This window comes from Etheostoma cragini, chromosome 18 (genome assembly GCF_013103735.1).
Source record: "Etheostoma cragini isolate CJK2018 chromosome 18, CSU_Ecrag_1.0, whole genome shotgun sequence".
Taxonomy (NCBI): domain Eukaryota; kingdom Metazoa; phylum Chordata; class Actinopteri; order Perciformes; family Percidae; genus Etheostoma; species Etheostoma cragini.
The window spans coordinates 1,285,142-1,311,080 of NC_048424.1; the positions used below are offsets into that span (position 1 = coordinate 1,285,142).

At 39.7% G+C, this 25,939-nt stretch overlaps 1 protein-coding gene and 2 long non-coding RNA genes across 4 annotated transcripts in view; 2 read left to right on the forward strand and 1 right to left on the reverse strand.

Annotated features, from left to right (window-relative positions):
• igf2r (insulin-like growth factor 2 receptor) overlaps positions 1 to 21,774 on the reverse strand; it is a 44,505-nt gene extending 22,731 nt beyond the window's left edge. Inside the window, exons 1-22 of one of the 2 annotated variants that reach the window (XM_034899669.1) lie at positions 21,528 to 21,774; positions 19,776 to 19,915; positions 15,094 to 15,212; positions 12,181 to 12,279; positions 10,790 to 10,922; positions 9,514 to 9,625; positions 9,083 to 9,197; positions 8,799 to 8,958; positions 7,611 to 7,800; positions 6,799 to 6,902; positions 6,479 to 6,643; positions 6,188 to 6,331; positions 5,869 to 6,024; positions 5,593 to 5,730; positions 4,447 to 4,597; positions 3,552 to 3,720; positions 3,301 to 3,416; positions 2,931 to 3,089; positions 1,957 to 2,134; positions 1,763 to 1,858; positions 1,311 to 1,412; positions 476 to 638 (exon numbers count right to left, since the gene is read on the reverse strand). In XM_034899669.1, the coding sequence (XP_034755560.1) occupies positions 476 to 638; positions 1,311 to 1,412; positions 1,763 to 1,858; positions 1,957 to 2,134; positions 2,931 to 3,089; positions 3,301 to 3,416; positions 3,552 to 3,720; positions 4,447 to 4,597; positions 5,593 to 5,730; positions 5,869 to 6,024; positions 6,188 to 6,331; positions 6,479 to 6,643; positions 6,799 to 6,902; positions 7,611 to 7,800; positions 8,799 to 8,958; positions 9,083 to 9,197; positions 9,514 to 9,625; positions 10,790 to 10,922; positions 12,181 to 12,279; positions 15,094 to 15,212; positions 19,776 to 19,915; positions 21,528 to 21,661 (3,043 nt within the window). In that variant the 5' untranslated portion in view covers positions 21,662 to 21,774. Of the gene's footprint in view, positions 1 to 475; positions 639 to 1,310; positions 1,419 to 1,762; positions 1,859 to 1,956; positions 2,135 to 2,930; positions 3,090 to 3,300; positions 3,417 to 3,551; positions 3,721 to 4,446; positions 4,598 to 5,592; positions 5,731 to 5,868; positions 6,025 to 6,187; positions 6,332 to 6,478; positions 6,644 to 6,798; positions 6,903 to 7,610; positions 7,801 to 8,798; positions 8,959 to 9,082; positions 9,198 to 9,513; positions 9,626 to 10,789; positions 10,923 to 12,180; positions 12,280 to 15,093; positions 15,213 to 19,775; positions 19,916 to 21,527 lie in introns of both variants that reach the window. The other variant, XM_034899670.1, reaches the window with a different exon arrangement.
• Positions 21,775 to 23,950: 2,176 nt separating this feature from the next.
• Positions 23,951 to 24,514, forward strand: LOC117961211. Its single transcript, XR_004660345.1, has 3 exons — positions 23,951 to 24,107; positions 24,190 to 24,243; positions 24,467 to 24,514. It is a non-coding gene; the product is annotated as an uncharacterized LOC117961211 (long non-coding RNA).
• Positions 24,515 to 24,605: 91 nt separating this feature from the next.
• LOC117961209 lies at positions 24,606 to 25,461 on the forward strand. Its single transcript, XR_004660343.1, has 4 exons — positions 24,606 to 24,659; positions 24,738 to 24,784; positions 25,201 to 25,270; positions 25,363 to 25,461. It is a non-coding gene; the product is annotated as an uncharacterized LOC117961209 (long non-coding RNA).
• The last annotated feature ends 478 nt before the right edge of the window (positions 25,462 to 25,939 follow it).

Below are 25,939 nucleotides of genomic sequence, written 5' to 3' on the forward strand. Positions count from 1 at the left end.
GACTTTTTTAAAAATAATTCCCACGCCATCTTTGATTAGACTCATGTTTACCGTACACAAGGATCAATCTGAGACAAAGAGTTCAGTAAAGCACATTTAGTAAAGTACAGTATAATAGTTGTGGGTTCACTAACACCATCTTAGTTTCCCTGGCATCCGACATTTAAGTCAGAATTGGTCCACTAGGATCTCATCTGAAAATGAACACTCATCTATCCCCTCTCTTCATGTTTTATGCTCTCCACACAAGGGCGGGACCTTGTGTTGCAACTTCCTCGTCTGTTCTCACAACCTTCACACAAGGCTCCTCTGAGCCATAAAAGCTTAAACTATTTTATGACTTTAGCTTCAACTTTCTGTGCATCAGAGGTCACTTTAACTACTTCCTTAATGACTAACACAGCTCTTTTGCATCGATGACATAGGCACATTTTGTTAATAAAATATTTCTACATCAGTTACTGTAAAGAAGTACCTGTGGGCTCGTCCAGGGTCCCCTTATACGTTAATGTGAGAAGTCCATCGGTGGAGTACTGGAGAGTCTTCTCCACCCCCACTGGGCTGGACGGATGCCCATTTTCCAGCTCACAGCCAGCCATGCCTGGACCGCATTCTGCCACGTCTGAGCAGATGTTCACCTACAGGGTGGGGAATTGAACAGATTAGGATTTGTTAAATTCTAAAATATCATGATTTGAAAAAACACATAGAAAAGACATAATCCTTGAAAAATCTGCAAAAAAAAGTCCTAAATGGCCACTGAATTAATCTAACATCAGTCTTAACATTTAACCATGTTACGATTTTAGATCATGAGTCAAACAAACTATTTGTTCATAAAAAGTATAGTCATCAGCATCTATGTTGATAATTGATTCATTAATTGATTAGTAAAATGGAAAACATTTCCTAAAATGTAAATATCTGCTGCTTGCCCTTGTCTTATATTACAGTAAACATTATTTACAGCAACCAATTTGAAGAAGCAGAGGCAAACTTTTGTCTATTCTAAAACATTTTATAGATGAAACAATCAAAAGATGAGTCTATAAGTTCTACAAATTTTTTTTTTTACATATATATAACTATTTTACATACAATTTGTATTTATAAAGTATTACAAAAAGTCTAAATTAAATCCCACACTGGTGCGAGTGCATCTGGCTGCAACACAGACTATATCAGGGGTGTATAAAACGCTGTTGGCTACACCACACAAATCCATTCAAGCAAAGCCTGAGAGCTACATTTGATGGACATTATTAATGCTTAGCTGTGCAGTGACGGTGCTGTCACTGTGTCCGTCTTACCAGGAAGTCCTTGCCGTTGGCATTTGTCTTGTACCCAGTCGGAGAGGCCAAAAGCTGAAGGTTGAACTCAAAGCCAGTGTTGGGGTCCACCACAGAACAGCTCTGAGACACAAAGACATATTGGACATGTTTATTACTTTCGACTGATAATTTAGGGTTAATGTCTTTTGACGAATGTTCTTATAGTTATTATTATTACTGCTATTTTTGTTATCTTTATACTCGTATGTCATTTTTCTTTTCTAAAACAGATGCTGGAAATTTCAATTTCCTTGCGGGAGTCATTCCAAAAGGATTAATAAAGCGAAGTCTAAGTCTAAGTCTATTATCTTTGTAAACTCTTTATTATCATAATCTTATATTTTTCCTCCACATAACGTTTTCCAATTGTTCAGTGTGAATACATACATTAAACACAGGGTAAGAATATGTTGTAATAAAGCTGAACTCACATTGTTCTCAGTGGTTTTGATGGCACAGGCTGCCCTGGTCTCCCACATGAAGTTGGCAGTACAGTTCTGGTACATCAGGAACCGCGGCCCCATTGACTGCACAGTGCAGAACAGAAAACAGAGTAACATATTGGACACATGCAAAGCGTTAACAAGCCAGGCTCCACTTTACTGTATCAACTGCTCCGACTCACCAAAGTTCCTTTGGAGCAGACCAGGTGGATGCGTGTTGTGTATGTGAGCTTCTGGCCGTCTGATGTGCAGACAGAGCCGTCTGTGAACTCCAGCAGCAGACGGCCTCGACCCTCAATGATCGGCCCTCGCTTGGAGATACCCATGTTACTGACGGACACCACCTCCTTGGGAGAGCCCGGAGGACCGAGGAGAGGAAACAGCTTCAAAAAACCCATCTCAAATCTTATGTATCACTGACCAACATGAAACTTTGTACAGAAGCCCTGAGAGGCAAGTTAGAAACACTGGATCAATCTTTATTGTATTTCTACTGTGTTTAGGAATTAGGAGCAGATGAGAAGGGTTGAAATGACAAGCGTATTATTTTCATTCAATTATTCTTTCCATCTTGCATCAAAAAAGTTTTTGCAGGTGAAATTTTTGTTTGTTTCTCAGAATATTTTTTTCTGGTGTGTTTGTTGCTGTAATAATCATTTCAGCCTCATCCTTCAGTGATGCACTTTAAGAGGCTGAAGTGCACAGCTACCCAATGTTCTAGTGGCAATTGAATTATATTTCTATCCAAAAGATGACATGACAGTAATGTTACACAACTTCCTAACACACAATATCTGTACCTTGTGTTTTAGAAGAAAACATGAATGCTAGAACATGGAGTTGTGGTGCACTTTAGCCTCTTGTGGCCAAAACGAGTATTACAACAACACAAAGAAAAAAACCTGATAAAAATTCCACAGAAAAAGAAAACGATCCAGAAAGAAGAAAGATTCTCCCGACAAACCCTTTTTTATCAGTTTTTTTAATCAATAAACAAAGTATCAGATTTCTTTGCTTCTCATTTGCTTCTTAGGGCTCCTGTAACTTTGCCATGTTGAAAAGTGCACTAACCAAGTTTTTAATGTAAAAAAATTAAAGTTTTATGAGCTTAGGTTTTAAGTTACAATTCTGTTTTCCGTTCTATCCTTTACAGACCTGCTCGGATATGTACTTCATCTGGCAGATGGACGCATGGCGGTCGCAGCCTGGTACAGCGTTGACAGGCCGGCATATGTTGATGTGATACTTCTTCAGGTTCGACGTGTCAGACAAATCCATGGCCTGCCAGTTGCTGCTGGAGGTGGAGCGGGACAAGCTGAAGGAAGAAGAAGTTCAATAAAAAGGTTAGGAGGTCAGTGACAGTAATGTGACATGCAGGAAGGAATCAGATCCTTCTTGTTTGTTTCTTTTTCTCCGGATAAGTGAATCTATTTTTTGAAGTGTGATTTTGTGTTATGTTGTCTACTGAAAAATAAACCAAAAACATTGCGGTTGCTTGGTGAATGAACACAATATGCATCCATTACCTGGATAAGTCGTACTGCTCTAGAGTGTCGGGATCTGTCACCAAACACTCATGAGGCCGTTCAGGACATGCGTAGGATGTATACCAGCGGAAGTTATAAGTGTACTTGTCCTCGACCTGGATTCAAAATTAAGACAAGATTAAAATAACAAGTCAAACTGGTGATGCCTTGAATAAAAGTCAACAGAAGAACATAAAGAAAATGTCTAAAGGTGTAAACATATTTTGTACAAAATAAAACAAATACCATACCTGGAATTCGGGTTTTCCAGCTCCGGCTTCTGGATCACAGAGGAAGGAGATGAGTGTGGATCTGAGAGTGTGTTCCTTGTTGTTGTACTGGGAGCCGTTACTGTAGGTCAGCTGGATCAGGCCGTCGTAGTACGACAGACGGGAGTTCGCTTCCCCAAGACTCCATGAACTGAAGTGGCAGATGGACAAATGAACGCAGTTGGGTCAATTTACTTCACATTTACCTTTACTCATTTTACAGTATGTATAGTGTATATATATATATATATATATATATATATATGTATTTTCATATTCATACAGTATATTTCATTAATCTGACATGGTGCCTATAAGGTTTCAACTTTCAGACCTCATGGTTTAAAAGACTCCAGGCTTGACATACTTGGGTTTTGGGTTATTTGATCCTTCCTTTCTCAAATCTGCTCAATGTCTCAAATTTCAATGAGACAAAGCCTACAGATGTAACATTTGGCAAAAAAGTGCAGTGCAAGTGCAAGTGCACGTAAAAAAAAAAACACAGTAAACCTGATTGTGGGGGTAAGGAATTAAGTACAAATTTTAAGTAATCAAAAAGCCTTATATTGAAACAATGCATCTGATTCACACAAAACGTGGTACATCCTTTGTAATTCCACTGCAAATTTAACAACAGAGTCACTACAATGGGATAAAACAGTAATTAAAACTAGACAAATCTGGATTTTCCATAACTAAGAACAAATAAAAAGGGACATTGATGCACTTAATGATTTTGAAATCCTAGAAAAACATAAAAACATGTACATTATGAATACTTCTGGAGAGAATCTACCGACTGATGATATTCTGTGAGGACTTAATAATAGGGTTGATGTGACTGTGCGGCCCTGCTTGCTTCCTGCCTTCTTCTTACCTCTTCTCCACCTGGCATGCTCCGGACTTTTCAGGACAGCTGGCAGTTTTGACGGCACCACAAACGTTGATGTAGTAGTTGTAGTTGCCGCTGGTGAGATTGTAGAAGCCACCTTCGGCTTTGGAGAGAGGCGACAAGTCGAAAGAGAACCCTGTTGAGCAACAGAGGCCAGTAAGAGAGGGTCAAAGAAGGAAACTCTGATCAGTGTTTGGTCCGATGGGACGATGGCTCTGTCAAACAGTACAGAACTGGAAACAAAACGGGACAGATAACGCAACAACTGCACATTGCCTCTTTAACAATTCACATGTAACAACTCTCATGTACACAAAAGGTGTGTGACCTAGAGAGATTAAAATGCCTGGAACTCACCACTAGGTGGTGGAGTTGAGTGGTGAAACATCCTCATGGCAAGTTAGGTTGACTTAGCTATTTCATAGAGCAGTGGTTCCCAAACTTTTTCAGCTCAAGACCCAAAAGAGAAATTGGGTGTCTCCCCGGGACCCAAATTTACAAAAATATACCATGAAGCATTGTAACATCTACACTTTTAAACTTTGGACAAAAGATGGAACAAACCATGAATTTAAATGTATATCAAGTATGTTTATTCCATTATAAAAGAAAACAAAAACAGAAAAGGTCTCTATTCTCCTTTCTGTGACTCCTCCCTTTCTCAACTCATCTTCTTATCCCCTCCTAGGATAAGAGAAGAGAGAGAGAGAGAGAGAGAGGGAGAGAGAGAGAGAGAGAGAGAGAGAGAGACCACCAAACTACTCCCCCTGTGGTCTAAGAGCTTTTCAAATGTCAAAATGACATGAGGTAATTAGCCAGGTGTCCTGTCAGGACACCTGCCAGGTGAGGGTGTCCTGTTGATGATTGGTTACCAAAAGGTGTTTATAGAAGTTAAGCTGAAACAGTAACTTAATTAATCCATCAAGAGAAAATTAAATGGCTACTCAGCTTAAGGTTTTCTGATTTTCTCTGTCTTATATGATAAATTCAATATATTTGGGTTTTGGACTGCTGGTTGGATTATACCGGTCAGTTGAAGTCACCTTCAGCTTTTTGGGAGGACCTGTCTTTTTATAGACAAATCTATAATAATTGTTACTGGCAGAGAGTAGAGATTTATGCGTGTCCTACCAGCCTGAGGATCCTCCACCTTGCAGTCGTCTCCTTGAATCTTTGAGAGGACGCAGGCGGCAGCCGTGTACCACTCCAACTCGTAAACACATCTGTCAGAAGAAACGCTACGAAGGATGGGAGCGCTCTCCAGATCTCCTGCAAAAGATAAGCAAAAAGAAGAAGGAAAAGTGAAGGGGGAGACAACATCACAACCAAACAGAAACTAGAGAAAAAAAACAGTATGTATAGAAGACAAATACATAAAATGACAACTCATGTCTCTGTTTAACCTACCTGGTTTGCACTTGAGGGTCAGGATTGTTTGGATCCTTGTCTTTTTATTAATGCAAAAACTTCCATCAGTATACACCAGTCTGATGTCATTTCCTATTTTAGTCCTCTGGGGAGCTGACAGGAAGCTGCCCAGACTGATGGCCCCATGAGTCTTGTCTGTATCAGAGAGACACAATCAACAAACTGAAAACTACAACTATCCCTGAAAATCTCATGAATTTGGCAAAGTTTTTACAACTCCTTAATTTCCCTACACCCTTCTACCACTATCTTCTGAAATAGTCTCATATTTCATTGGTCTTTAGACCCCCCCTCTCACCCACGGCACAGATGGAGGCATTCAGTGGGCAGCCGGCAGCAGCTCCTGTCTGGAGGACTTTGTGACAGACATTTAAGTAAAAACGGGAGTCCGGCTTTGGAGATTTAGCATCCACCACCTCCCAGTTCCCACTGACATCTGACCCTGGAGCAACATACAGAGACACAGAGGAAGGGGATGCTTCAGCAACACATCTTTAGTCACAACAGACAGAGTAGAAAATGTTTTATTGGGTGAATATGGCCAAAACAAGTTACTTTTTCAGAGACAAATGTTGACATTTAAACTCACCGGGGTATCTTGTGAGGGGTGACAGGTCGTAATGTTTGTGGTTGTCTCTGACTCGGCACAGTAGATCCTCCTTCTCCTTGACGCAGGCGAATGCCGTCTCCCAGTCAAAGTAGTAAGTGCAGTCCGTCTCCCCCGTAAAAACTGGGGTCCCATGCCCACTGTTAGCTGCAGAAGAATAAGACAAACTGGGAATTAAGAATGAACTAAGATGAAGTAAAAATGAGTCCACCTGCCAGATTTTTAATAAATAAATGGGACCTAAACAAGGTAGCACTTTTTATGCTCAAAAACAAAGAGATTCTGAAACTTCTCTGTCTTACATGCATTCTTGTTGCATTCAAAGTTGATGATGGTCATTCTCTGGAAGCCGGAGGAGCATCTGGTGCCATCTGGGTAGATTAGAGTTAGATCCCCGTCTGAATAACTAAAGATTAAAAAAGAGTTGGAAGGTGTAAGAATTATGAACAATGTTAATAAGAAGTTCTTCATGTTGCTATCCCAACAGTCACATCAATGACACAAAAAGTTTAGCATTGTGACGGATTAAAGAAACAAAGAAGAAGGAAGAAAAAATGAATAAAACTGGTAGACCGTTAAATAGAATATTATCACAATCAGTAAAGCAACCAAAGTCATCATGTTAAAACTAGAGGGGGGTCGATGTTTTCAGGCAGTGGAATGCCGCTCTCTTTACGTTTAACACATGCCGTTAATTCATCTAAAAAGCAGATAAAGACTGGACTACTCAATCTGGGTTTTAGTTAGACAAGGTCTGTTTTCCTTGTATTCTTATGTCTTCTATTTATCATATTCCAATTTATTGTGAAGCACGTTGTGATTTTTATATAGAAAAAGTGCTACATAAATAAATGTAACTTTACTTACAGCATACACCAATTAAATTGCATTATTAAAATCTAGTCTTACCACAAAAACAAAGCTCTCCAATGTTTTCTTGCATTAAAGCAAGACTCACTTCTCCTTTAACAAAGTAACTGTTAAACTGTAACTTTTTCTATTATCAAAATCAAAAAGGGAGCATTGATACTGACTGATATCCTAGGTGATGAGCAAAAAACACAGGTAAACTGATTTGAAGCACTGACCAGGTGACTGACACATCAAACATTACCGTAGTGTCTGGTTCTGATATTTCCCAGCCACCTTCTTCACGTCTCCAGTCTTCTTCACCTGGCAGGACGATACAAACGGATCAGACCCACATTCATCCGTAATGATCTTTCCACACACGTTCAGGTAGTAGGTGTAGCTGTCATCCCCATCACTGGACCCAGAGTGTGCGTAGTACGGCGGCTCTGCAGCTACACACACACACAAAGAAATGGACATATTTATCATCATCACCATCATCATCATCATCATCTTCTCATTGTCTCAATGGACGTTAGATTAACTACGACTCTTTACTGTAAATATAATCACTACTACTAAGGACAGCTTTCAGATTATTGTAAAGAAACTTTTACAGATTCCGCATTTCTGGTAAAACAGGATTATTTGTTGTCTTTTTATCTTAATCTCGTCAAAAAAGCAAAAAAAAAAAAATAGTGTTTCTCAAAATGTGGAACTATTCCTTAAAAAATGAATGCGGGCAAATTCACTGTCAGCAATCAGCTTAAGTATCCATCTTTAAACAATAATGTGTAAAACTACTTGTATTACCACCAAAAGATAATGATTCTATTTATACAGTAAGCTGAGGCTTACATCATGGCACAAAAAGTAAAAAAAAAAGTAAAGTGGGGTTGCATGAGTTACTTCTCCATAGTCAGTGTGTGTATGTATGTATGTATGTATGTATGTATGTATGTATGTATGTATGTATGTATGTATGTATATATATATATATATTTTTTTTTTTTTTTTTGGTGGCTAAAATAAATGTAGCTGCTGCCTTCATTCATAGCAGTACAACAACAGGTCTCAAATTTAACATGGATTGTATTCCTTTCTCCCATCACTAAGACGTTTGGCAGTGACATAAAAAAATGAATTGCACACCATGGTAAATCAGCGTGCTGTAGGTCAAAAGTGTTTATGTTGACAAGTTGAGCTGTACAGTACAGCTTGCTTTGTAAAATATAAAATTAAAACACATTTTTATTCTCAATTTATGAAGAAAAAAAAGGACTTTCAAATAAAAAAGTGAAACATAAAACGTGTATATATCCACACACTGTGTGTGTATGTATTATACATGCATATATAAAAAATACACTTGTGGGCTGGACAGGTAGGAGGTTTTGTGAAATTATCAGAGGGCCCTGTGCGGGTGGTAAGTGGTCCCAGGTTTACTCACAGCTCAACCTGAGAGGCGTCAGGTCGATGGAGATGTCGTGCTGTTCGCTGGTCAGTTTGCAGCTGTGGCTCTCCAGATAGTCTCTGTGACACGCGTATTCAGTCACCCACTCCACCTCGTAACGACAGTTTGACTCTGCTGTCATTTTAGGAGGGCTGCCCTGTGAAACCAAAGGACACTTTTAGTAAAGCAGAAATTAGTTACATTTTGCAAGTACAGTAAAACAGCAATCAAACAAAAAGATACAGATTTGCTGTGTGTAGAAATAAGTATGTGTAACGTACTGAATGCCTGCTTGATGGACAGACGAAAGTGATGGAGACGGCAGGATTGTGTCCCTTACAGAAGTCTGGAGGAGACGAACCGGCACCGGCACTGACTTCATACTGTAACCTCAGTCTCCAGAGGAGACAAGACACAAGTGAAAACACTTTAAAGTTAATCATATTGTCAAATAAAGGTTACTGTACCCTCCAGACATATGTGACATAGAAGCTCAACACGGACTAAATAAAAACTCCCCTGCCTTTAATACCAGAGCAAATTCTGAACGTACCAACAATCATATGAACTTGCAAAACTATGTAAGTAAATAAACTCAACAAGCAACAGAACAGGACATTTTTCCTGACAGACCGCTGCAGAGCATTCCCTACACTAACTCAAACTGATGCAGAGTCAGTTGACAGATGGTTGGCCTTCATCAAGCAGATACCTGTCGCTGGACAGCAGCTCCAGCTGTCTGGTAGGGGAGCCCATGTTGTAGGAGCCCTGACTGGTGACCAAGCAGGCTGCAGAGCCCTCCGGACACGATTTGTCTGGTCGGTCTGAGAGAGAAAGAGGACGGCTATTAGATGATGGGAAAGCCAATTAAGTCTGTACAGGTTAGGTAAAATACTGTATACAGTATCAGTATATCAGTAATGCTCAAGAAGATACAGTACTTCAGCAGCTCCCTGATTACAGTAATTGGTGTATAGACATTACATGTATCACAGCAAAGCTCAAGATCTGGATGCTTAAATTATAAAATATCGAGAGTGGCAGCAGGAATTTTTCCTGCAAACATTTGTAAAAATAAATATCATTTTTAAAAGGAAATGTTCTGGAAAACACCCGTTTACAAAGCAAGCTGCTCTTCGTCAGAGAGGCTTTTTTTTCACAAAGACATTCTTAAATGCATGAATAAATGCAGCAATTATTAAGACTATTAATTAAGACTATTTTTCAAAGTCTTAATAGAGAGTCATGTGCAAAAAGAGAGATTTCAATTTCAGCTGACCGTGGCAATAGTAGAAGTTTTCCTCTCTTATTCTGTGGTGACTTTTTCAACTTGCCAGTAATCAAATTCAAGAATTTCTCACAACAACAAAACCGACACAACCAGTAAAGACAAAGGGCCCTATTTTAACGATCTAAGCGCACGGCACAAAGCGCCTGGCGCAGGTCTGTTTAGGGCGTGTATGAACCACTGTTTCTAGTTTGACTGCAGAGAAAAGGCTCTGTCCGCCAGGCTCATGGTTCAAAAGGCTTGAACTTAGTGTCTTCATTAATCCATACGTGTGTTTTGGGCTTAAAATGCAATAAACCAATCAGAGTGTCCTCTCCCATTCCTTTTAATAGCCAGGCGTGTTTGTACCTTGGCACATTGCTATTATGATGGAGGATTTGCTGAGTAGGAAGGAGAGATTTTCAGGAGAAGAAACTGATCTGCTCATGCATGAAGTGAAGTGAATGTGCATGTTATTGACTTTAGAGGTTTTTGTTGGTCAATGGCACGCTCAGTTTGCACTGCCTCAAGATAACAATATGCCTAGAATGCACCTGAACACACCTCCCTGTTAGACACATGGGCGCACAAATGTGTGCAGGTGCATTTGATATTTAATATTTATATCTAAACTAGCAAAGACACTTGCGTTGGGCTTTGTGCTGCGCTGGGTGCAGGATAGGGCCCCAAGCCAATTATCCCCCCCCCCCAAGGTACTGACTGAGGCTCCGGCAGATGTTGATGTAGAAATCGATGGTGTCGTCACCGTCGTCCACCAGATAGCCATCGTTCACTTTGATCAGAGGGCTGAGGTCGTGCTTCTTCCCGTCTGAGTCAAACACATAGCAGGGCACCTGGACACAGAAGAGGAGATAACTTTGTACTGCTGGACTCACATTAACATCAATTCATTAAGAAAACATGGTGGAAGTGATTTATAAAAGACCATTAAAGATACTCTTGTAAAATAGATCAGATCTTTGTGTGGCTGTTTGAATCAAGGTCATGTGCATGGTCCTATAAAGAATTGTATAGAGATTGTAACTAATGTGATGTGAATGTGCAATAAAAATCCCCCTAAACTGTGATAAATCTGTCAATGTTATAAATGTAGTAACTGCACAAATCCGTAAATGTTAATGTTTTTAGAGGGCTTCAATCTCTAAACAAGCTTTTAAACTAATTATAGGTTCCTGTTTTGGGATTTTAATAATTGGATCTTTTTTGTTGTCAATTTAATCAATAGATAGTTCAAAGAAGGACATAACAATTATAAAAGACTCCCACTTTGTTAATACACAAATTAGAAAATGTTCATAAATGTGTCAACTGATTATATCTGTTTAAATTCGACTATGAATGATGTATAAGCATAGATAGGAATGACACTGGAAAGATTGCTGTATGTAAGTGCTACTGAAGTGGAGATGTATGGCTCAGAGTATGAGAAAATACTCATTCTGAGAAAAAGGCCTTTAAAATTAAGTTGATAAATAAAGATCAGTTGTAAACTTACATATTTCTTCATTGGAAACCGCTATCATTAAGCACCTGATTGATCACCTGTGTATTTTGGTGGATTTCTTTCCACTGGTCTGAAAGAAGACTTGTTATGGAAGCAAAAAATAGCCAAAAATCTTTAAATTGGGAGCACAAATAGCTCAGTTGTTAGGGCAGGAGCCCATATATAGAGGTTTACTCCTGGACAAAGGTCCTTTGTGCACGTCATCCCCCTCTCTCTCTCCCCTTCCATGTCTTCAGCTTTCCTGTCAATAAAGGTCTTAACAAAATGCCCGCCCAAAAAAATTTCTAAATTGACCATTACATGATAAAACTGTGTTTTTTCCTGCCGTGTCTGGCGTTTAATTTATTCCATACATTCTTTGAGTTATTCCACGTTAAACTCACATATCAACTGCTTCATGGTGACAACATGCCCTCTGCACTGATGAACATGTTGCATTAAACATCCTCACAACTTTCCTTTTGATCTTAAACCCCTCTCAGGCTCATCGTTTCTCACATATCACACCTCCACAGACACGGCAGCAGTGGCTTTCCATCTTACACATGAAACCTTCTCGTCAATGAGTCAGATGTTCTACCACATACCTCTTTGTGTGGTTTGAATTTATCTTTTTTGCAGGCAGTGAAGGTCCTCCACTCAAAGTAATGCACACACTGAGACACGGCGACAAACTCCGGGGTCCCCTGTGGCACACAAACACAAGAACATGAGTTAGACAGATAGTTTCCTGTTTATAAGGGCAACGGACTCATTATAGTGGTGGTGGGTCAGTGATTCTGTTATAATACAGAGCATATAGTATAACTTATTGTGTTATGATTTGGAGGATTTTCCAGCTTGATATCTGTAAAGTTTACAGTCAACCCGGACACAGTTATCCAAGAAAGCGTTAAAATCAAGGGGCCACTGGACTTGGTTGAGGTGCTCTGAAGACGTTTTGTCTCTCACCCTCAGGATGACTCTTGGATAGAGAGAAAGAGAGAAAACATCTTCAAAATACCTTTAAACATGTCTTTGGATAATAACCCTTGTAACTGAGAGTCAAGTCAGCAGCCTGGCTGGTTACAGGTCGACCTTGTTTAAATTTTTGAACATTTTTACAGTAGTTAAGGGACTTGGGTTGTTGAATAAGCTCTTCAATGCTGAAGTGGGCCACAAAATGTGTTATTCATGACAAAATCAGGAGCTACCTGATATATTTGATCTATTTAGCACTTTCAAAACTAAAAGGAGGAAGGTAATACTGTATGTTAAATATTCTGACACTACTATTGCTATGGAGCAATGGTTTTACATGTCCCCATTTTGTTTGAACCCATGCAAAACAAGGGTGACGTGATACACGTTTCTGCCAATGGTTTCACTCCATCCCTCTGATCTACAGGCCGATATTACATATATGCTATTAGATAAATGCTCCAGTTAATGCAGCAACCGGGGCAGTGAAGAAGAAGACTGCAAGCACATAAACACAGATGTAAACAACGCCGATTTCAACACTTCTACTTTGAAAAATTGACTTTGCAAATGTTTTATGAGGAAGGAGATGTATCTAACACATTTGTTAGACGTCAGTAATACACACAATGAGTTTTGGTGAGAAACAATGGATGTAAACAGACACTTTATAATGTCAACAAAAATGAAGTCAAAGTTATATATGATGTTTAAAACATTCCTATTTAGCCATGCAAGTCTCGTACCAAATCTTACCGCAGACAAAGAGTTGCATTGACCAAGAGACAAAGAATATACCACGGCCACGCTGCTACACTATCAAAGTCAGTTTGAGAAAGACATATTTCAGAAAATATACTACACATAGACGGCCAAAACGCAAGCTTTTTAAATGGTAGAAGCCAAAAATAAAATTACATCTGTAAGTGCTGAAAAAAACATTAACTGTCCACTGTCATTCTGCTAAGGCTTAATAATATTACAGATGATCTGCATGTGGCTCTCGTCACTTCTTCCTTTCAGCATTCGATTACTTGGCAATAGGTTTCATAAAAGCCACTTTCATTTCCCCATTTAACCCTTAGACTGAAAATTAAGCACTGTTCTTCTGCTATTTGTGACTTGACAGGAAATGACACACATTATTGTCAACCCAGTGCTCAGCCACCCACCGAAACCACACAGACACACACACACACACACACACACACAGATACACAGACACACAGAGACGTGACTAAAACAACATACATAGCAGGTGACAATCTTTGTCATACATTATTTCTCTTCACAAATTCACTTCCGCTCATCTCAGCTGAAAGCGACTTCTGGTATCCAACAAATTTGATCTTTTTTTAGATTTGTTTCAGAGAAAGAAAACATTTTTTTTTAAATTTAATTTAGGTCAATTTAATTTAAACCTATTGAAATATGAGTCCAATGCAAGCTCAAAAACACCAGGAGAGGTTTAATGTTTGTTTCAGTCAGTTAGGCATCTATCCAATTTTTTTTTTGCAATTCACGATGTACTAAAAACAAATGACAGACTAAAAACAGCAAAGCACATTAAGATTTCTCAAAATTGCACAACAGTGTAAGTGTACGTTCATCGTGTAACTTTCTACTCAAGCAAAGTTTTTATTCTGCACCTTTGCAGCATGTTAAAAGTATCAGTGACTATTATCTACAGTACAACTCAAATCAAGTGCATCTGGCAGATGAAACCTGATCACGTGGACCTATTATGTCACTAACCAGGTTTCTGATTCCAGTTGGGATTGCACACATCATCCTGTGACTAAAGTAAAAGCTAACTTATCAATTCACTTGACTTCCACAGCTACAATTCAGAGAAACACACAGCAACAAACAACATTTAAGTTTAATCCAGTTACTACTGTAGCCAATGGTAGGCTAACGTTACCTGCTGCTAAGTGTAACTTGTTATTAGTGTAGTAGTTTTAACGTGTGTGTGGAAAGCGGTCGCACAACAGCTGAAATGTTGCGTTGCGCACGAACGTAGCGTTTAAACTTTACGAAGACAACTCCGTAAATAAAATATTGACTTCTTTTGAAAATAAGATTTTCCATTTTTGGTTTGTTAAAAAATAAAAACACAAATATTGAGGAGGTGGTTGGCAACCAGAGGCCACGAAATGGTTGCTAATTGACTCAATCGGGTTGCCAAGGCCTTACTGTTGAGCCGTGCAACGTGTTAGGTTGTAAGATCTCCAAACTAAGCAGCGCTGTTGTACAATGGATCCAGTTTAGACGCTCACAGCAGCTGCTTCTGAGCTTCTGACAGAACAGACAATGTAGACCTGCTGTTAGCTGACACATAGGAACAAAAGCAACTCATATTAAATACTAATCATGGCTGCTGAGTGAGGGCTTAAGGGCCCTGCTCAAGGGCACTTCAGTGGTGGTAATGAGCAACTCAGATTCATCCTGCCGGTCCTCCATGTATTGGTCTAAACAGTTCCTGGAAAAGCCCAAATCCTCCGTTCTAAAACCACGTCTTTGTGTGCTTTGAGTCTTACCATGGTTTTCCCACACTGGAAGCTGATGCTGGTCTGAATGTTGCTGCTGCTTCCGGGACATTTTTCTGTGCTGTTGTAATCCAGCACCGTGCCAGAGAGCCTCTGCAGGGACAGCTCACCTGCACATTCAAGACCAGAGAAACAGACAGTCAGTTACAGACTGTTACACGTTCAGTTTGATTAATAGAGATGTAGAATTTCACCCATGTCAAACATGTTGACAATAATGAATAGCATCCAACATTCAATTAAATTAATATTCTTTACAATTATTACAACTCAAAAAAAGGGTGAAAGAACAGACTTTCAGACAGTGGAAGAACTTCTCTACTAAGACTGAGAGGAAACATAATGAAAAATGCATTCATTTGAATAAAGACATTAATAGCTTACCACCCTTGTCTTGTGTTGTATGCTTTAACAACCATTGATAATCATACACTTATTATGCAGAGCTACATAAAAATGTCCTGTAGCTAAGTTTCTATGTTTGGAGGAGCATCTAATAACATTGTTTTAATAAAAATTCTCTGGTTTGGTATCCCTGTATGTTTCTGTATTAGACAATCCAAATAAATAATGTCTCCGCGCGCACGCACACACACACGATAAACCTCTGTACCATAATCTACCGACCCTGCTGCCAACACAGTCCTAATTTATCAGATGAATAGAAACAAGCAGCAGTGGGAAATGTTCTGCATGAGTGGACATTAAGGCTGGGGCAGTTAAATAAACTCCCAGCAGCTCAGACGGGTCAGCTACTGTGAGACTAACTAATGTTAGTCTGTTAATGTGTTGCCCATCGTAAATCTGTAACAAGCTAAAATTGGGCTCTGTTGCACTGACAATCTACAACAATGTCATAGAGAGATCAGTTTCCTTTCCTTCCTGCAGCTCATTAAGCTCACATTTAGCCTGAATAGAAACAGATTTGGATTCAGTGAAGCGTTACAACTACAAATCCCCTTTTGGTAATAACTGTAGTTGTGTTTCTGTCTGTGGAAAATTGATATCTTCATCCTAGTCCTAGATTGTATTCCAGCATCTCCGTTAAATTCAAAACGAAGACATACTAAAGTTCTCATGTCTTTTATAACTCTTTTCAGTTATTCAGTCAAAGAGATTTTCATGAGCCCTTGAAAAGTGTGTGTGTGTGTGTGTGCATGCGTTATCACAAAGGGATTGTAAATGAATGTAACTGAACAACAGTGTGACCTACTACTGCCGAGGCTCCGCTCATGTCTCAGCCTGTTGAACCGCCTCGTCTTTTAAGTCCTGCGATCCTCAGTTACACTTCATTTCAGACATATTTTGGCAGTTTTACGGCATTTTACTATTAAGACAGATAAAGAGCAACAAAGTGGAATATGCAGCATGCACGGTCGGACATATCAAGCAATTTAAAGACGTCACCTTGGACTTTTTTTGGTAAGATTCTGGAGAAAGATTGATGATATTTGAACTCAACATAAATACAAATACACCCCTCCCGTCAGTTCTCCTTATTTATCGTCCCTCTCTATACATCCGTGGCCTTTCCCCCGCCCTGTGAACAAGCATGAATGTAGCTGTTGCAGTCTTCCTGGAATAGAGGCATGTGGAAGGATGCAAGCCACTGTTGGCAATTTTCCACTGCCTGGTATCTACTCGACTCAACTTTTTGGGTTTTCTATTACAAAAAAAAAGTCCCTGGTACCTGCTAACAGGTACCTTTTGTAGTACTACCTTAGTCGAGGTTCCAAGCAAGCTGAGGCAATACCAAAAAGGATGTGGAAACCTGCAGACTGCTGATTGGTCGGAGAGAATCGTCACTAATCACTGCGTCATCATTGCGTTGTTGTTGTTTTTTCTGCTGCCTCCAGGTTCTTTAGAAACTAATGTGCCTTCTGGCTGTGGCAACACACGGAGAACCAAAAACACCTTCAACTTTCTGCGTGTGTGTGTGTGTGTGTGTGTGTGTGTGTGTGTGGCGTTAGGTCACGTCAGTTTGCTGCTATGACGACCAGTCTCACGATCGGCAATGGAAAAAAGGAGGACCGTTAATGGAAAAACGCCATTTGATTATTTCCCTGTTTACAGAGCCCGGGCTGGGTATGAACACCGGATGTTTTTTCAGCACGCACACAAAACAGAGGAAAAACAGAGGAGATGTTTTGGTACCCTAATTTCAGTACTTTTTGTAATGAAACTGCGGAACAAAATAAATGTGATCCATCGTATATGACATAAATCAATGCTGATTACAGCCACTGAGCAAAAAAACTAACTTTTTATAGTAAAGGTGAGGAGAGCATTTCTTTCTCCAAAGATTTAGATTTTAGGAAGCACAAAAGACATGAATGTCAGAGTGTGAGGATAGATCTGTGGTTCCAGAGCGGAGTCAAGATGGCATGAGAACAAGTCGTACAGAGACAGAGACAGAGACGCAAGGAGCTGGTGAGCGAGTGAGTAAGCAGAGCATGCCATGTGTGTCTATTTGTGTTTTGAGAGTGTTTGTGCTTGATGATGTGCTCCTGTGTCATGTGATAAGTCAGCTAAGCATGATTAAACTGCAAGTCATCAGACCACACTGCTTCTTGTGGCTATTCTTTCACTTTCCAAATGTGATCTTCCTCTTAAAAAAAAAAAATCTAGAGAGGACATTTTCATAAAATAAGCCAGAAAATACACGCAGCAACACCAACAACATGAGTCTGCAGTCTTCAGCTCTTTGTCCCACTCAGAAATCTGAGTCGGGTGACACGCTGAGAGCTACCAAACACCAAGTCGTCACCAGGGGAAGTTCACGGCCTCAGACTGCAGGGCAGGTTGTTGTGGTACTCTGGAATAACTGTCTGACGTCTGTCGTCTTAAGGAAAGGTTGTGGGGCTAAATCAAAAGACACAAACGAAAACTAACACTGAGAAACAGCCCCAAATACTCCCAGTAAACCTGTTTCAAACACCAAGTAATCTTTATGCGTGTTTGATATTAACGTAGCAAATGTGGCATCTGGCAAGTCCACACAGCATTCCAAGATTAGGAGAAAAACATGCTGTAGTTTACTGGCGCTTCAGTTTGTGCATTAGTGTCAAGTCATTTGCAAAATAGTGGAAGAAAAAGCCCCGCATGCTCACAATTTCCCGGACATCAAAGCAACGTCTTCAAAAGTGCTTGTTTTGACCAAGCAACAGTCTAAAATAGTTATATCTTACATTTAAGAAGCAGCAAATATTTAGCATGTTTAGTTAAGAACTCGTTGGTTGAGACATAACTCACTGATTACTAATTTTAGGGGCAAGATTGTTTGTTGACTTCCAAACAGAGGGCAGGACAGCCACCGATACATTACATGTCACTTAGCTGACCCTTTTATCCAAAGTTACTTCCAATTAAGTAATTTCAACCTTGAAGGTAAAAACTCCAGACAACAGTGGTAAGTGCAAGTGCATTAGCGTTAAATAAGCAAAATTACGTGGCCAGATTGGCTCATTTGATGGAGCAGGCGCACATATAACAAGGAGGTGTATGTCTTGAACCAGAGGTCCAGGGTTTGAGACTGAGCTGTGATAATCTCCTACATGTCTTCCTTAAAAAAGAAAAGCTCTGGAAGCTTTGGAAGAAAGCTCAACAAGTACGAGGGACTGGTCAGCTGGGTCGCCTGGATGAGGGTGTTGCATGAGTAGATGTATTTGCACAGACTACAAGATAAATTCTGGTCTTCACCTGCTCTAAACCTCCTGCACACATCAATTATCCAGCACAACAACAGTGGCGAGTACAAGGCTACAACCGGTTATACTATGTCCTGTTATTACACAGAGTTTGTCCCCTGGAGGGGACAAAGGGGATTCTGGCAAAATCATATTTAAATTAAAATGTGCAACTTTACACAGTTAGCTGCCCCGTGGAGCTACAAGAGGCCAGTGAAATGATGTGCAGCAAAGATGGCAGAGCTGTTGAAAAGTGATACAGACACCAAAACTGTTGCGACATTCCTCGGTAGGAAGACGACACAAGGTTAACTGGCTTTAAACCCAAACTGCAAAACATTAGAGGGTCGGTGGTTCAATCCCTGGCCCTGCAGTCCCATGTAGAAGTGTCCTTGGGCAAGACACTGAACCCCATGTTTCCCCTGATGCTGCGCCATCGGAGTGTGAATGTGTGTGTGTGTGTGTGTGTGTGTGTGTGTGGATATTATGAGCAGGTGGCACCTTGTACTGCAGCCTCGGCCACAGTGTATGAATGTGTGGGAATGGTGAACGGTTCCTGTACTATTTAAACGCGCTTTGAGTTGTTGTTAAGACTAGAAAAGCGCTATATAAAATACAGCACATCTACATTTAATGTGATGGCAGCTTCTCATTCAGACGAATAACTCCCGAACTAGAAAAAATGGACACCTGTTGCCTTTAACTCTTGGCCAACCACAGGTATAATTCATTGTCATAGTTAAGGCAGCTGAATGGCTCAGACTTAAAAAGGTGTCTAAGCTGACAAACAAGTTCACTTTCACCCTTAAAAATACAAATATTTCCTACCAGAATCAACCTATTTCCATTTGTTGCTTTAGTATGATGTTTATTCATTATCTCTTAAGCAGACTGCAATGACGCCATCACACCTGGCTGATAACAGATGTCTTATCTAACTGCAGAACCTTTACTGTGTGCCGGTGTACGCCGGTGGGCCGTACTCACCGACGGACCGGTCTGCTTTGCTGGTGAGGTTCCGGGCACAGACAGCGGTGGCGGGGCCACAGCTGGTTGATGGTGAAGACTCGCAGAGCTTTAGCGTGTAGCTCACTTTATTATCCTGGTCTATGGCCTCCCATTTAAAACTGCAACGCATGAAATAAAAAGAGATTAAGTAAAGAAGGAAGAGTAAATGTTATTGAAAAACACTTAGGTTGGACAATTGGACAATATGAGACACACATTAGGTGTGACGTCTACAAATCGTTTGTGGTTGTTTCCAACAATCCCCCCAAATTATTCAATTTATAAGAATATAATAAAGAAAGAAATGCAATAAGCTGTGGCAACAAATGTCTAATTTTGCTGAAAAAATAGTTCATTGACATGCAACTATTCAACTGTGTAACTGTATAATCATTCAAATCATTTTTCAAGACAAAATGCCATATTACCAAGTTCCCGCTTCACATGTGTGTGTATTTGCTGCTTTTCTTTGTCTCATTTTGTAATAAGTCTGAGTTATTTTCTCTGTTGCTTGTGTTTTAGGAAACTGTGGATGTGTATTTTTCATTAATTTCTGACCATTTATAGATTCAATGACGACCATACTTGATAGTTTGATCCTTGTGGCTTGCATGTTTGTCTTTTAATTGTTCTTTGTTAATGGTTTATGCTTTGTCTGGTCACCTTTGAATTATTTCCTATGATTTTTTAAGGAAATAACATGCAGGCAGCCTGAACACTGCTGTGTCAATAAGTAGATAAACAGCAGCTGACTGAACCGGTAACTCCAGTGCAGGAGGTTATAACAGACAACAGCTTGTAATCTTTACTTTACCTACGACATAAGTTACAAGGCCTCGCTGTCTCTTTTATGGCTGTTTATGGAGAGACATGTTCCTTCTATGGCTGTCATTTAACAAGCTAACATTAGCATTAGCTTGTTAGATGACAGTTGGCATGTATCGTTAGCATTAGCAACGTTAGCAACGTTACATTTTAGCTTGACAGAAACAACAATATTTAACCCTTTACAGCGGCTAGAAACAATTTGAATGCAAGTTGAATGTCTTGTACTTTAACAATAACGTTAGCTAGCTGGTTAAAACCTATCAAGCAGCATGGTTTTACAAACAAGGCAACTCTTGTTTTTAATCAATAGGTTAGCTAGCTTACACCTGAGAGCTGTAGGCTAGCTAAACGTAAGAATTTAAAAGTTGATTTAAAAAACAAAAAACTGACTGTTTATAAGCCACATTTAGATAGATAGATAGATAGATAGATATTGAACCCCAAAAAAATGGGAAATTATGTTGTTACAGCAGCAAACATACATCAGTTACAGCACAGAATATAAATATTAATGGATACAATATACATGAAATAATAATAATACCAGGAATTAAAATATAAGAACAAATATTTTAATATATACAGGATGGGGGAAAAAATGTGCAACTGCTAAAATGTAAATAAACCAAATGTGCAGGTTGCACTTAGTGCAGTATAGTGGTGTCTCAGAGTCTTATCTAGTACCCAGTGACAGGAGATATTCATGTTAGCTAGATCAAGAGCTGGGTATCCATGTCTATAATAAGCAGATAAATCACCTACATACTTCTGAACATAAGGGTTCACGTTAGCTTTACGATCTGCGAGACGTTAAATTACACCCGAGGGGGGGGACTTTGTGATTAGTTGTGTTTTTGGCTGCAGTGTTTCAGCCGGAGGTGTGTTTGTTAGCTACTACGTTACCTGCAGAGGTCCTGGTACCACGGACTGCGGTCCTCCTCCGCTCCGGACCGGACCGACAAACACCCCAGGTACGCCACGAACCAAAGAACCAGCTTCAGGGGCGAGCAGCGGTTAGATTCACACTGAAATAACATGATTAATGTGGTAGCTTGGTAGTAGTCTGTGGAGCCTGACTTAAGACGACATCGTACGGATACGGCAGTCTATCATCTGCGCTGGAGCAAATCAGTAGGAAGTGAACGCACCACATGACAGGGCATCATGTGACTCTCATGATGATCACTGATGCCGCCTTCACGTCTGTGGGAATCAGGAATGAGTCCTATCAGCTTTAACCTTTGGATGGTATTCGGGTCAAATTGACCCATTTCAAATTTTTACAATAAGAAAAATGGTCCAAGTTACATTTTGTCTACCTGAAAGACAACGGCCTTACCTTGTTTTCTGTGATAAACATGTATTCCTGACTCAATTCAGAACATTATTCTGGATATGACACTTATGTTTCTTCCATAGTGGATTTTTAACATGAATTATAACCTTAATTGTGTTCTAGTAGAGACTGATTGCGGTCCCTAAACACATACGTTTTCGCAATTGTTTAAAATTGAGATAAAGAGAATATTTGTTAATAGATTATGAAGTAACATTTTATTTGAGAAATTGTTTTTAAAATCCCATACAACTCACGGGTCAATTTGACCCGAGGGATACGACAAAAGTCCCCAAAGTGAAGACAATACAAGGGTTAAGGTAGTATGAAGGGAAGTCATTTAGTACTTTAAGGAAATGTATCTTATGGAATTTATCTAAATATGACACCAAAGATCAGGATATGTCAGCGTGTGGTCCAAATGTGTTGCTGATTCTTTATAAATATCTATCTCTTATGAGTCCCTAAACATTATGGAAGTGCTAATTCACTGGAGTGGAGGTGGCTGTGGTTTGGCCATCTCCTAATCACAGGATTTGCAGTTCTATCCTTTAGTCCAAGTGCCCCAGGACAAGACCAAATTCTCTTGTACCCCTTTATTGTTGTGACGTACAGTTGTGGCTGCATCTCCACATGTATGTGTTCTTTTGTCCTCTTTAAAATACACATTTCTGATATATTAGTGATGTCAGTTCAAGTTAGAATTCAAGATATCTGAAAGAGCTGTGACATTGAGCAGTTGTTCAAACCTTTTCGACGTGAAAGACCCTCAAACTAACCACAGACCCCTATTTGATAAATATGTAGATTTTCTTTCAGTATTATTAAGCCTTTAATCAGTATAGTGAATGAAATCCATGACCAAAATAGTCACACATGCTGTCATTGTGTTACTTATAGATTGATTTGTAGTGTACATAAATTATTCCCCTTTTTACTGAGGATTCCCTGGACTGTCCTTAAGGACCCCTGGGGGGGGAACTACTGTCAAAATAATTGTAACTAGTACCTCACCTAAAAGATCACATGCACATTGTCTATTAGAAATTGTCTACTGTCTATGGGGCACCTGAATGCACCATTCCCGATGAAAAGAAGAGAGCGTCATTCACCTCAGTGGCAGGTGTCCACCAAATAAAACAACAAGAATGCAGTTTTTCCAGCTGCAGATGAACGATGTATGTTCAGTGGTCCATGTGGACTACACAGTATTCTTTATGGCTCATAACCCTGAGTTGTGCCTGTTTTAATGCAGCCGCATTCAGATCATTTAGTTAAAATTTAAAAAGGAGAGTTTTGTAAAAGTGAGTCCTCTGTCTGAAAGAAAGCTGGTCCTGAAAGTTACATGTCAGGTCAAAAGGCAAAAAAAAACAAAACATAAATTGGGAGACTTAAGGTGTCTTATAGCGCCCCCTAGAGGCCGAGTGGAAGCACCACAAAAGACTCCATATTCAGCTGTGTTGGTTTTTTGGGGAGTTATTTTTTCTGTTGCTGAAAAAGATATTATTGTTTATTTTTTCAAGACATCTTTGCTTTTGAAAAACACTTTTTAACATTCAGTAATTTCCTAAATTTCTACCTAAAGGTCCCGTGGCATGAACCCCTTAGACCTCCATTTGGTACGTTTTCATCCCAGAGTCCTCCATCTAATAGGAGTATTGCTTTTAGATTTTTTGTTACAGAAAGTATATTAAATCCATGAACAAAATAATCATACATTCTGCCATTGTACTACTCATGGGGCTCCCTCGACCCTCTCAAGGACCCATAGGGGTCCCTGGGCCCCCACTTTGAGAAACTACACCAACATTTCCCTCCTAAACATCTATTTTTTTTATGTGTTATGAGACCAATATTGCTTTTGCAGCTCACTGTTCTCTCACATCAATTCAGAACATCAAATCAAAGATTTTGTGCACTGTTTAAAAGGAAGATTGCAAAATATTGGGAAGGACTGTGTAAATGTGTAGAGGAAGAATAGTATCTGTCGGAGTGAATGTGAAAGGTCTTAATTGGTGTGAAGTGATCCCAGCTGTGTGTTTGTGTTAGAAAGCCAGCAGAGGCCTTTGGGCTCACAGCTTCTTTCTTTGTTGAGCTCGGGTTGTGTTGCATAATGCGGCTCCTGATCTTCGTCTGTGTGGTGACAGGTACGAACGTGAGCATTCAAACTACATATTCATCTAAATAAAAGGTGATTATTTACTTTCCTTGAATTTTCTTTATATGTAGTTGTTGGTGGTGTTCCCATCCAACCAACCCCGAAGGCCAGCAGTGTTGCTGCAGGTTGGTATTTACTGGATTGCATTTCATTTTTTCTTTTTTTTCTTTTTACATCTGCTAAAATATACAAATTACTTGAGTAATTCACTGATTTCTGTAGATAATGGTTTTGGCACTTGTATGCTTGGGGTGTCAAAGCGAGGTAGATCGTTGAATACAATCTGAAAATGCAAAAATAACTGAACTACGAGTGAATTTTTTTCAATTTCAATGGTTTCTCTTTCAGTTGGTGTCATCCCTTCATCTAAAACCCAGAATGTGATTAGTGGTAGTCCTAAAACAGGTTGGTTCCTCCTCTGGTTTTGAGACTTAACATTTAATTTTGTGAATGAAACCAATGTGATTAACTCACTAGATTTCTGTAGGTGTGGTTCCTTTAAAACTGGTTCCACAGCAACATGCTGCAGAAACCTTACAAGGTAAACTTGAAATGTTATACATCAAATCAACTTATTGGATACAATGTACAACAACATTATTATGTTATCTGTCAATAGAGCTTAAAGGAGACTTGGGTGTCCATGAGGGAGACATTTTGATGCCGGTAAGCTGAAGGACTTTCTTTTTTTTTTTTTTTGGAAAGAAACTCCCATTTCTGACATAGAAACTTTTTGGAAAGGGGTCAAATTTGACCTGGAATGATTTTCCTAACCTGGAATGTCTGTGTGATGTAACCAGACCTTTCTCCACAGTGCTGTGGGGGGTAGGCCTGGCAGCGCTAGACCAGGGTCTGACTGACTACTGGTTCAGGACCGGAGCGCTTCCGCCTCCGGTCTGAACCCGCCATTATGCTCCATGCATGGCCTTTCTATTTGTAGTCATCTTAATGCGGGGAAACTACATTAGAGGAAAATATTAATCAGAGCCCAGTATATCTACGTACTTTAAAACATCTGAGCTGACAGGTTGTGTCCAACTGGTGATAACTCCTAAAATGTTGTGACTGTCTATAACTGACAGGTGGACAGGAATGCTGTGGAGAGCCTCTGGGAGAACGCCATCGTCCCTTACACCATCAGCAGCACGCTGGGTGGGTTGTCCTGGTCGTAACCAGGTCAGACGCGTGACTGTTGCTGTTAAGATGACGGAAACTTAAACTTTTTGTTTTTTTTACTGGAACAGCCATTCAAGAGTCGAACATCCTCAGTGCCATCAAGATGATAACTGCTGTCACCTGCATCCGCTTCATACCACACACCACAGAGTTCAACTCCCTGCTCTTCACAAAGAGCACTGGGTGAGAAATGTTGGTTTAAAAAGATCAGTTCAACCAAATTTTGAGGTCTAGCGATGGATAACCTTTTGATTTAGATTCAAAATCAATTTTTCCTCCGAGATCACTTTTTACAACCCAAATTACTAGTGTTTCACATAGGGCAGCTAATTAACACCAATAACTTTTTTTTTTAATGGTTTGATTGTATATTAAAACTAACTCTTGTAATGTAAAATTATGACAATTCAGGTTAAAATCAAGATAAGCTGCAAAAATCTAATTTTTGGCATCTTCATAAGACAACATCCAGGTTTATATGGCACTTAATGTTGGAAATGTAAAATCAATTCTAAAACCCACTTAAGGAGCAACAGTATTTGACTTTCTTCATAGAGGGCTGGAATTGGGATAGTCCAAAACATTGGCGGTGACTTCAATTTTGATTGGTTTCTCAATCCCCTTCTAGATTTGGGGGGGGGGGGG